This window comes from Bufo bufo, chromosome 2 (genome assembly GCF_905171765.1).
Source record: "Bufo bufo chromosome 2, aBufBuf1.1, whole genome shotgun sequence".
Lineage (NCBI taxonomy): Eukaryota > Metazoa > Chordata > Amphibia > Anura > Bufonidae > Bufo > Bufo bufo.
Window position 1 is genome coordinate 538,949,118 of NC_053390.1, and position 12,135 is coordinate 538,961,252.

The 12,135-nt window shown below is 46.1% G+C and overlaps 1 protein-coding gene across 1 annotated transcript in view; it reads left to right on the plus strand.

Moving 5' to 3' along the window:
- Window positions 1-1,207: 1,207 nt before the first annotated feature.
- Window positions 1,208-12,135, plus strand: part of FRAS1 (Fraser extracellular matrix complex subunit 1) — a 487,428-nt gene continuing 476,500 nt past the window's right edge. The window contains exon 1 of the mRNA XM_040418026.1: window positions 1,208-1,626. Within this exon, the coding sequence (XP_040273960.1) occupies window positions 1,533-1,626 (94 nt within the window). The 5' untranslated portion in view covers window positions 1,208-1,532. The remainder of the gene's footprint in view (window positions 1,627-12,135) is intronic.

Here is a 12,135-nt window from a genome sequence, read left to right on the forward strand (position 1 = left end):
TGCGCCAGATGACCTGGCCTCCACAGTCACCGGACCTGAACCCAATCGAGATGGTTTGGGATGAGCTGGACCGCAGAGTGAAGGCAAAAGGGCCAACAGGTGCTAAGCATCTCTGGGAACTCCTTCAAGACTGTTGGAAGACCATTTCAGGGGACTACCTCTTGAAGTTCATCAAGAGAATGCCAAGAGTGTGCAAAGCAGTAATCAAAGCAAAAGGTGGCTACTTTGAAGAACCTAGAATATGACATATTTTCAGTTGTTTCACACTTGTTTGTTATGTATATAATTCCACATGTGTTAATTCATAGTTTTGATGCCTTCATAGTCATGAAAATAAAGAAAACTCTTTGAATGAGAAGGTGTGTCCAAACTTTTGGTCTGTACTGTATATATCCCGACCCACTGCATAGCTGACCCACTGTCCTGCTCGTTGCACATTTTAAGGGTACTTTCACACCAGCGTTGCCGGAACTGCCTGCATGATCTGGAAATCCGTATGCAAACGGATATCTTTTTTTTCCTGGTCCGCATTGAAATACCAGATATTTATGGTATCATCTGGAATAACGGATCCGGTATTTAATTTTTCCAAAGCTAGAAAGAACTGTGCATGCGCAGACCGAAAAATCAGATCCGGCAATTTATGGAACACTTGGTACCGGATCCGGCATTAATACATTTCAATGGAAATTAATGCCGGAGATGGCAAGTGCGGTAGTGTTCCGGGATTTTGTCCGATCAAGGGACAGAACGGAAGACATCCTGATGCATACTGACCGGATTGCTTTCCATTCAGAGTGCATTAGGATAAAACGGAAGCGTTTTTTCCCGGTATTTGAGATGCTAATGTGAAGGTGCCCTAAGTTCTTATCCCCCTGGATGTGAGGGGCTGAGGGGCTGTACTGACATCCCCTCTATCACTCAGTACGGCGCCCCGGTCCTCGCTCCCCTACCGGCCTCGTGCTCCCGCTCATGCACTGAGGCGCCGGAGCTTTGATCCCCGGTCCGGACTCTGAACTCGGCAGCATTGTGAGGGGATCAGGTTGCTCGGTGTCACGTGACCTGGTGGAATCCCTGCCACCACCACAGGCTGTGAGGAGGGGGGTGCGGGCTATATGATGCCAGGTAGCGCTGCCACTGTGATATCTCCATAGTCTGCCGCCACACAGGGCTGAGTCTGCACTGAGCCGCAGGGCACGTCTCCCTCACTCCTAGTCAGGCACACGCCTCCTGAGTGAGAGGAGGGCCGGCCGTCTCCTCAGGCGCCCACTTCTTTCTGGGGCAGGCAGTCCCTGGAGAGGGAGGAAGGGAGGGCAGGAAAGTTGAGGGCAGGAGGCGGAGAGCGGCCGGCCGCTGCTGACACACACATGTCCACCTGAGCACGGCACAACTTTCCACAGGCAGCCGAAGGATTCCCTATTCCTGGACCTGCTGGGACTGAGCCCATTCCGCCCACACCATGGCCAGAGACCCCGAGGACGAGCTCTAATCATCCGCTCCTCTAAGAGACCACACTCCCTGGCCCTGCGACCATGTCTGCTGGATTAACTCCTTCTAGGATGGACAGGAGGCGTCAGATGATAGTGATTGTGCTGGGATTCGCAGCTTTCTTCTCCCAGTCAGAAGGTCAGTAGCCTTCATACATACAGATCTGTACATGGCTCAGGAACACTTACCTGGCTGCTAGCCCCTTCCCTATACACTTACCTTGTGTGGTCAGATAATGTAGATGCAACTTGTGTGGCTGCACAGGTAAAGATCTATCTCCTATCTATCTATTTATCTCTGACTATCTATCTAATATCTATCATCTAATATCTATCTATCTATCTCATATCTATCTATCTATCTATCTATCTATCTATCTCCTATCTATCTATGTATCCAATATCTATCATCTATCCTATCTATCTATCTATTTATCTCTGACTATCTATTTATCTCTGACTATCTATCTAATATCTATCTATCTCATTATCTATCTATCTATCTATCTATCTATCTATCTATCTCATATCTCCTATCTATCTATGTATCCAATATCTATCATCTATCCTATCTATCTATCTATCTCTGACTAGCTATGTCTCATATCTATCAGCTTTCCATCAATCTTTCTCTCTGCTCATCTAATATGTATCTATCTATATCTGACTATCTATCTCTGTGTACATATCTATCTCATATCTATTTATCTATGTATACATCAATTCATGTAATATCTATCAGCTTTCCATCAATCTATCCCTCTGCTCATCTAATATCTATCTATATCTGACTATCTATCTCATATCTATTTATCTATGTATACATCAATTCATGTAATATCTATCTATCAGCTTTCCATCAATCTATCCCTCTGCTCATCTAATATCTATCTATCTATACATATCTATGTATACATCAATTCATGTAATATTAATCTATCACCACGGAAAGTGACTGTGAGCTGCACCAGCTACATCCTTGCCATTCTCAGTTGATATGCCCTGCATGTGGCACAGGATGGCGTGCCAGTATTTATACGGCGCGGTTTGCCCCATGTTCAGCTTATGTGTTTGAAAAGTTGCTCCGACCGAACGCCTGTAGTTACACGTCTTTGCCATTGACTCCCATTCCTATTCTGTATGGTTTACTTTTTTCATACAGTTGTATTAAAAGGCATCGTCAGCAGCTCCTTATCATCCAGTTTAATGAAAGGTATACCAACCGAGAGACACCGTAACCTGAAGGGCACTCTTTTGGCACGTGTCTGAGTGATCAATGTCTATATACATAATATTATTCTAGTGCCCGGTGACACTACACACTAAACCTGGCCGTCATGTATATAAACTGCTGCAGGTCTCCCTGGTATGAGGAGGTCCGGCCAGTATTGAGGGTATCTTTCATCTGTAGCTCTCCCCCAGTCTTATTGTGCGCAGAGGGAAATCTCCCATTCTTATACTTTTTACACACGTGTTATCAGCATACTAATTGTAGGTTACCCCAGTATACCACCACGTTATTGACCCATATCGGCCACTTGACATTAGGTATTCCCAATATCCCCCTCCCTTAGCTCACATCGGGGTCCAGAAGCTGAGCTACGAGGAGTTGTTTGGGGGGTCCTGACACTGTGGGATGTTTTAGTGCTGCTACGTTGTCATGAAGTCATCTTTTTCCTGGCTTATAAATCGGAATATTTTTTGCTTGCCGTGTCTTCTTCATGGCACAGGGACAGCTAAAGTCTCCTTCAGGCTACTTTCACACTAGCATTTTAGTTTTCCGGTATTGAGATCCGTCATAAGGTCTCAAAACCAGAAAAAAAACACTTCAGTTTTGTCCCCATTCATTGTCAATGGGGACAAAACTGAACAGAACGGAACTAAGTGCTCCAAAATGCATTCCGTTCCGTCTCGTTGCGTTCCCAGACCAGAGAGCAAACCGCAACATGTTGTATTTTGCTTTCCATCCTGGGATGCGGACGGATCCGTTTTCTCTGACACAATAGAAAACGGACTTTCAATGGAGTTCATGACGGATCCGTCTTGGCTATGTTAAAGATAATACAACCAGATCCGTTCATAACGGATGCAGACGGTTGTATTATCAGTAACGGAAGCGCTTTCGCTGAACCCAGCCCGATCCAGCAAAAATGCTAGTGTGAAAGTAGCCTTACACGGGCCGAAGCAGCAGGCAATTATCATGAAGGAACCGTTCATTCCTGATAACTGCCTGCTCGGAGGTGAGAGCCGCGTTTTCAGGCAGCAATCTCCTCCACTGTTTGGAGATGAATTATAGCTGCTGCGATCACTCGTCCCAGTAGAAAATCATTATTTCTGGGCCACGGATCACAGTTTACACAGGTCAATCTGCTGCCCACATCAGCGAGGCCGTCACCCGATGACCGAGTGTTCGCTCCTTAATTGGCACAGGGCAATTATCAGAAATGAGCATTCATAGGCAACACTCTTTCCCAATAATTGCCTCGATCATTGGCCAGTGTAAAGGGGCCGGAAAGCAGACCTATTGGCAAACAGTATATCTCAGCTTCCTGGACTGTTGTATCACATTTGGAGTGGATTAGTTATAAATGGAGCTCCTATAGGCAATAGGTGTTTGTTTCACATCACTGCCTTTTTTGAAAACTTTTAGCTTTTTTTTTTTTTTTTTTTACTTTGAGTTGAGTTTATGTGATATTTTACCCAGGATCTTTACATCCTGCATATTTGCCGAGCTGTCTCAGTACCCTGGCCATTTCTGCATGTGTATAGTCCACTCCCTCCCTGTATTTCCGTGGTACACCGCTTCAGAGGCCCATCTGGCATTGTCATTTTTGACTTGTTGTCAGTAACATCTTTGGACAGCGCCTGGTTGTCAGGTTTTACATGAGCGATCCTTAGGAATGCTGGCTCAAAACTCATTGTTATCTTTGTTTTGGCCTTAAAAACTTTTCAGAACTTTGATCACTGGAGGAGATGAGAGGAGTACTTCAGGCCTCATGACCGTGTCCGTATTGGGGCCCGCAAACCATGGATCCGCAAAATACAGTCACCTGTCTGCAATCCGCATTTTTCTCCCTCCCATTACTGGAAATTACTATTCTTGTCCGTATTGCGGACAAGAATACAACAAATTCTATAATTTGTGGATCTGGACCCATGGAAATGAATAGGTCCTTGTGCAATCCACAAAAAATGCGGATCGACATGGATCCAAAATACGTTCGGGGCATGAGGCCTCAGATTGTAGCCAATAATTGTGGGCAATAAGGCTCACTGGTGACACATTATATTCTGTAATGCAGGGGATTTTTTTAAACGTTGTGCGCCTTAATTTGTCCTGCGTTGATGGAGTCTGTCACCAGTGACCTCATTTTCCACCTTTTTACGTAGACACATAGCTGTGGTTCACCGGATTAAAAAAACGGTTCTTCTTTTGTTGATCCGAAGCTCTGTTCCCGAGTTATATTTCTTTTCTTTATATGCAAATTAGGCCTTTGGTGCAATGAGGGTGTCGTTATTTCTCTCGTTGCTCCTTTCTGAGCAGCGCTTAGGTGCAGTGTGCTCTTCTTAATAATTGCTGATTTTTGGGGGGCCGACTGTGACCTCAATTATCAGAAAACCCCTTTAACCTCCCTCCATACCTGAATGGAAGGCTAAGGTTAACCAAATCTGTAGATTTGAAGAGATGACTGGTTGGATAAATAGGACTCATGATAGGTTCCTGAAGTTGTGGAGTCCTTGGAGATCTCTGGCGGAGGTGCCTCCTGGTTGATAGTAACACTAACAATTGAGAGAAAACGTTTGTCAAGGTACCTCCCCCCCCCCCCCCCCCCCCAACCTCCCCTCTTTTCTCTATGTCTTTACTTCCTATTGATTTTCCTTCTCTTCTGTTATTGTCTAACTCATTTTTTTTTGTCTGGCCTCTCATTTATGTTCCTCTCCATAATCTCAACAAAGAGTTTTCAGGAGAAAAGTCAGATTAGCTCAAATTTACTACCGTATACTGCCTCCCTTCCTAAAGAGGAACGTTTGATGATAGAGTAAGAATCCATATCTGTTTATGATCAGACCACTAAGATGTTCATTATGTGATATTTGATGTACATTCTTCATGGCCATCTTGTACATGTCATGTTACTTTGTCTTCTTATTGAAAATTGGAAAATAAAGAATATATAAAAAAAAAAAACTTTAAGACCTCTTGCACACAAACGTTGTGTCCCCATGGCCGTATTGCGGCCCGCATACGGCGGGTCCACAATACACGTGCATCGGCTCGTGTGAACTTCGCATCACGGATGCGGACCCATTCACTAGAATGGGTCCGCAATCACAGAGATGCAGAACAGAAGCACAGATCGGAACGCTTCCGTGGTGTTTCGGTCTGTGCCTCTGCACCGCAAAAAAAGAGAACTTGCGATCCCCAATGCACTGAACGGATGCATTGCGTTCGTGAGAAAGAGGCCTAAAGAAGATCAGTCTTTCTTGGAACGTTATTTAAAGGGACGCTTCAATTAGAAAGGGGCATTCATAGAAAACATTCTTTAAAGAATTTTGGCTGTTTTCTTTTTCAGTTCGGCAGTACTATACCTTGAAAATTAGCTAGAAAATATCACCAACAGAGAGCTAAATCTCCCATATAGATAGATAACCTACTATTGGTTCACTGCTGCTGTGAGGGGGACATGTCTGCTAGTAGATGAGTAGAATTGGGATAACAGTGTGAAAGCTGTATTGTTCTCTTGCTAGGCCTAAATAAAGATGCCCCCTGATGCGCATAGCTCTTATAAGTGTAATGTGCACTGCTCTGTTTGAGTCACTCGCCTGACTGAGAAAGTCAAACAAAGGACACTACAATAGTTCATGAAAAACCTGTAGTACTTCTTACAATCACAAATATATCCAATTGCTAAACCAATAAAATATAATATTAAGTTGAAAATCGGACTTGTTGCCAAGTTATGATTGATATTACTACTTTCTGTAACTTAATATTTAATTTATATGCTATGTTTGGACAGGAAAACAACTGATTTATAAGTTTTGTGGTGAAATAAACAATAAAAAAAAAAAGAAGAAAAAAGAATCATCCATTCTACTTCAGTTCATAAGAAAGCTTTGTGGCAGTCACTATTGCATTCCTGATAACTAACTCCAGGTTGTCACTCAGCTTTTCCCGAATGGTAAATGCATAGTTATTCAGCAATGCAGATATCTAATATATAAAGCTGAGTGTATGTGTGTATGTTCGCTAAAGGAATCAGCACAGTCGCATTTACAATCACGAAATTTGGCACACAGGTACATCAGGTGTCCGGCAAGGTTTTAGACCGGGTCTCATCTCTCTAGGACGTACTGTTCCTGAGATATTCCCCCAAAAAATGCAACTATGGCACATCACATGACCTACGTTAGCCAATAGAAGCCTGCAGGTCTTTCTCTTCATATCCCAACGGCCATACACACGGTCACATGTCCCTTATCAGCCAATAGAAGCTCGCAGGTCCTTTGGCCCCTTTCAGACGAGCGAGTTTTCCGTGCAGGTGCAATGCGTGATGCAAACGCATTGCGCTGTCACGATGGGGAGTGGGGGAAACCCCCCACCGTGCGGTGTCAGAGGGTAAAGGGGATCAGCCTGGCCAAAAGGAGTAATAAGGGAGCAGGTCACCTCCTACCGCGTCCCTAATCCTCTCCCTGACTCCTCACTGTATGAGTGGACCTCGATGGTAGGACGACTCATACTCAGGATTCCTAGAGACCCTAAGTCTCCCTGGTAATCCCTGACCAAGGAGCAGGGAAGAGACGACCTGTTCATCCCAGTAATGGAGGAACAGGAGTCTCTATCTGAGGCCAGGCTGCAAGGAGAGGGGAACACATACAGCATAAGGAGATGGCAGGTAAGCGAGACCAGTAACACACCTACCTGCCACAGACACACACCTACCTGCCACAGACACACTGACTGGAACCTGTGCACTAGTGCTGGTGTCCACACCAACATTAAAGGACACAGCACACACCACAAACCACACAGGGACCCAGGACAGCCATAGCTGCAAAACATCTATGACCACAAGGGTGGCCCTCACTGGACAGATGGAATATGAAGACCAGGAGGATAGCTCCAGCATACACCATAGCTGGAGTACCCCCCAGCTTCAGGCATCTAGCAGAGGCTAAATAGCCAAGCAGCCACACCCACACACACATAAACCCAGTGTTAAAACACTAGGAAGGGAGTTAACCCTTCCAACACCAGACAAGAGAAGGAAGCAACTTAAAGGGGAAGTGCACACACAAACATAGAAAGCTACATGTTGCCGCAGGCAACAACATGCGTGGCAACCATGTCACGGCAATCACCCAGAAGGCAACTGCCACCGCATGCTCACACAGCAACACGTTGCCGCGGGCAACCGCAAGTGTAGCAACAGTGTCACAGCACACACAATAGGCCGTGACATGCGCCCGCACTGAATCCGGACCTATTCATTTCAATGGTGCTGTGTACATGAGCGATGTTGATCACACATCACTTGAGCATGAAAATCGCAGCATGTTCTATATTCTGCGTTTTTCACGCAACGCTGGCCCCATAGAAGTGAATGGGGCTGCGTGAAAAACGCATCTCATCCGCATGCAAGTGCATATGTGATGCCTTTTTCACTGATGGTTGTTTGTAAACAATCAGTTTTCTATAATGCGCGTGAAAAATGCATTAATGCGCATTTCACCTGCACGATAAAAACTGAACAACCGAACACAATCGCAAACAAAACTGACTGAACTTGCTTGCGAAATGGTACGAGTTTTCCTGAACGCATCCGGACCTAATCCGTATCATTCATGTGCAAGAGGCCTTAGTCTCCACATACACACAGTTTTACACCAGGTTTCCATAACATCCCAGCCATTTTTCTTCACTGCTATAGGTCAGCTTTAAAGGGGCAGGGCGCTGTGGATGTTAAGGGAGCTGAGTGCTGTGGAGGTCACAGTTCAGGGCCAGGTAGGGTGGCCATTCAGGCCACCCTGAAAAGACGGACTTAAAAACCCTGCCCCCAGCCCAGCAAAACCACTCCCCCTCCCACTTCGCAGCCGACGGGGATCGAAAAAATGAAGGTAAAAATCAACTTCTGTCAGCTGCAGGGGATCGAGGGAGGGTGACTTTCTCCCTGCAGTTCACGCTCCGATAGCACAGTGCTGCTGTCTGAGAGTGAGCTGTCCAAAAGAACATCCCTGTGTCCGTCCAGGCCCTGCACCGGACGGAGGACAGGGAGTATGAAAACCGGACTGTCCAGCCTAAAACCGGACCTCTGTCCACCCTAGGGGCAGGCTGCTGTGGAGGTCACTGTTAAAGGGACGGTCCACTATGGAGGTCAGTGTTAAGGGGAAGATTGCTGTAGAGTCTACTGTTAAGGGGACGGGGTGTTGTGGAAATCACTGTTAAGGAGATGGGGTACTGTGGAGGTTACTGTTAAAGGGGCGGGCTACTGTGGAGGTCACTGTTAAAGGGGTTGTCCGGGTTCAGAGCTGAACCCGGACATATGCCCATTTTCACCCAGGCAGCCCCCTGACTTGACCACCGGCGCAGGGAAAAAGCATTTTCTGGAGTTCTGGTGACGAACCGGGCTCTCCATGGGGCTGCCAGGCGGAGGCTTCCGCCCAGCAGTGAGGCCGGTGACGTCACCGGCACTGATGGGCGGGCTTTAGAGCTGCCCTAGCCTGTAAAACGGCTAGGGTAGTGCTAAAGCCTGCCCATCAGAGCCGGTGATGTCACCGAACACACTGCCGGTTGGAAGCCCCAGCCCGGCAGTGTGTTATTGTAAATAAAAGATCTTTTGCCCTGCGCAATCCTTTGCAGTGCAAAGGAGAGCATCGGAGCATGAAATGCTCCGATGCTAACATTAGGGGGGCTGCCTGGGTGAAATTATGGATATGTCCTTTATACTGGCGGGCTGCTGTGGAGGTCGCTGTTAAGGGGGCGGGCTGCTGTGGAGGTCGCTGTTAAGGGGGCAGGCTGCTGTGGAGGTCACTGTTAAGGGGGCGGGCTGCTGTGGAGGTCACTGTTAAGGGGGCGGGATGCTGTGGAGGTCACTGTTAAGGGGGCGGGATGCTGTGGAGGTCACTGTTAAAGGGGCAGGCGCTGTGATGGTCTCTGTTAAGGGGACAGGGAGCTGTGGAGGGCACAGTTAAGAGGATGGTCTGCTGTGGAGGTCCGTGTTAAGATCCCTGCCCCCTTAACAGAGAGGTCACATTTGAAATTAACAGAGCTCTGTAGAGGTCACTGTAAAGGGGGCGAGTTATTGTGGAAATCACTGTTAACGAGAGGGGGTACTGTAGCGGTCACTAATAAAGGGGCGGCCGCTGTGAAGGTCACTGTTAAAGGGGAGGGTGCTGTGGATGTTACTGTTAAGGAGGCAGGCGCTGTGGAGGTCACTGTTAAAGGGGCGGGTGCTGTAGAGGTCACTGTTATGGGGGATACGGTCGATATCTTTTAACGACACACACAAACATTAAATGAAATAGTTGAAATATACCAGTGCGAAGCCGGGTCCTTCTGCTAGTACAGTATATGCTCCAGATTTACTGATATATGTAGAATGGGCTGACAACCACAGTGAGAGCTGAAAATATCAGTTTTGTAAGTCGTTTGGTTAACAAATGTTTCTTACAAACTTCCCATACACATGCATAATCTCTTTGGCCGAGCATGCACGTGTTTTCAGTTGAGAGTGGGTAATAAGCCAGTGCAAAGCACTTCTCGGATTGGGCATGTTAAAACTTGTCACATCCAATCTTTTTTTTTTTCCACCGCTCCACTGTAAAATGACATCAACGGGCGGAGGTTTAAAGATGGCACCCGCTCGCAAGCGCAGCAGACGCCATACCCCGGTACTATTGTATACGATTGATGAAAATGTTGATTGCATACTCTAATGCATTGGAGTCTTTGGGAAAAGCAATCTACTGATTGCTTGTTATAGTTCCCTAGAGAAACTGTTGAAAAGTGTAAAAAGAAAAAAAAGTATAAAGTTTAAACAATTTTAAAATTGTACAGGCTCGTGTACTATTAAAATATAAAAATATTTATCCATATGGCAAACGGCAAAACAGAAAAAAAAGTCGCTTCATCTGCCACAAAAAAATGAATAAAAAGTGATCAAAAAGTCATACACACCCCAAAATGGTATCAATGAAAAGTACAGAAAATGAGCCCTCGCACAGCTCCGTAGATCTAAAAGTAAAGGGTAAGCATATGACGATGCAAAGAAAAGATAATTTTTTTCCAAAGTTGTTTTATAGATATGTGGTATCGCTGTAATAGTACTGACCTGGAGAATGAAAGTAACAGGTTAGTTTTACCACATAGTGAACGCCGTAAAAACAAAACCCATAAAACTATGGCGGAATTGTGTTATTTGTTAAATAATGCCACCCCATTTTGAATTTTTTTCCCGCTTCCCACTACATTATATGCAACCATAAATGGTGCCATTAGAAAGTACAACTTGTCCTGCTAAAAACAGGGTCTGATAAGGCAATGTAAATGAAAAGAAAAGAAACATGAAAAAACTGAAAATCACCGGGTCCTGAAAAGGTTAAAAATAACATCACCAAAAATTCTGAAAAATTTATTAAAAATAGAAATGTCATTTAAACAATAGGTCATTTTCTGATGAGACATTCCCTTTCAGTGGCTTGTAGGATAGGAGCTGTGGCACTGAAAAGGAGGGGCTTCAGAATTGTTAGTATCATTTTTTCCCCCCTTTAATATTGTAATAGTGGCCCTGCCGGTTATAAAAAAAAATTATTAAAGGGGTTGTCTCATCATGGACAATGGGGGCATATCGCTAGGATATGTGCCCATTGTCTTATAGCTGCTCGGACCCGCGCCTATATTCAGAACGGAGCCCCGCAAGTGAAGGAGGGCGCACTGTGCCTGTGCAGCCGCCCTCCATTCATTTTCTATGGGGCGGTGGCTCGTCTATTTCCATCGGCCCCATAGAAATGAATGGGAGTCGGCCGCGCATGCGCGGTAGGCTCCCATTAACTTCTATGGGGAGCCGGCTTGGTGGTGGCCAGACCGGATTCCTCCAGCCACCACCTTGCGCGGCTCCGTTCTGGATATAGGTGCAGGTCCCTTTAATAAGTACATACTAACATAGAAATGATGTGCAAGTACCTTGGTAAAAGGTAAATGGGAATCTGAGATAATAAATGACTTTTCCACATAGACACATGGATATCTTTCCTGTGCTGCTTGGAGACAAGTGATTGGCCCCAGCGGTGCACGTGACCCATCCGGGAGTTTATAGGTGAGAGACCATAAGGAGCCCTAATCAGGCCCTGAGTGGGCAGCTGGGGAGGGTTTGAAAGGGATTAGGCTACTTTCACACTAGCGTTCGGGGCTCCGCTTGTGAGCTCCGTTTGAAGGGGCTCACAAGCAGCCCCGAACGGATCCGTCCAGCCCTAATGCATTCTGAGTGGATGCGGATCCGCTCAGAATGCATCAGTCTGGCACCGTTCAGCCTCCGCTCCGCTCAGCAGGCGGACCCCTGAACGCAGCTTGCAGCGTTCGGGTGTCCGCCTGGCCGTGCGGAGGCAAACGGATCCATCCAGACTTACAATGTAAGTCAATGGGGACGGA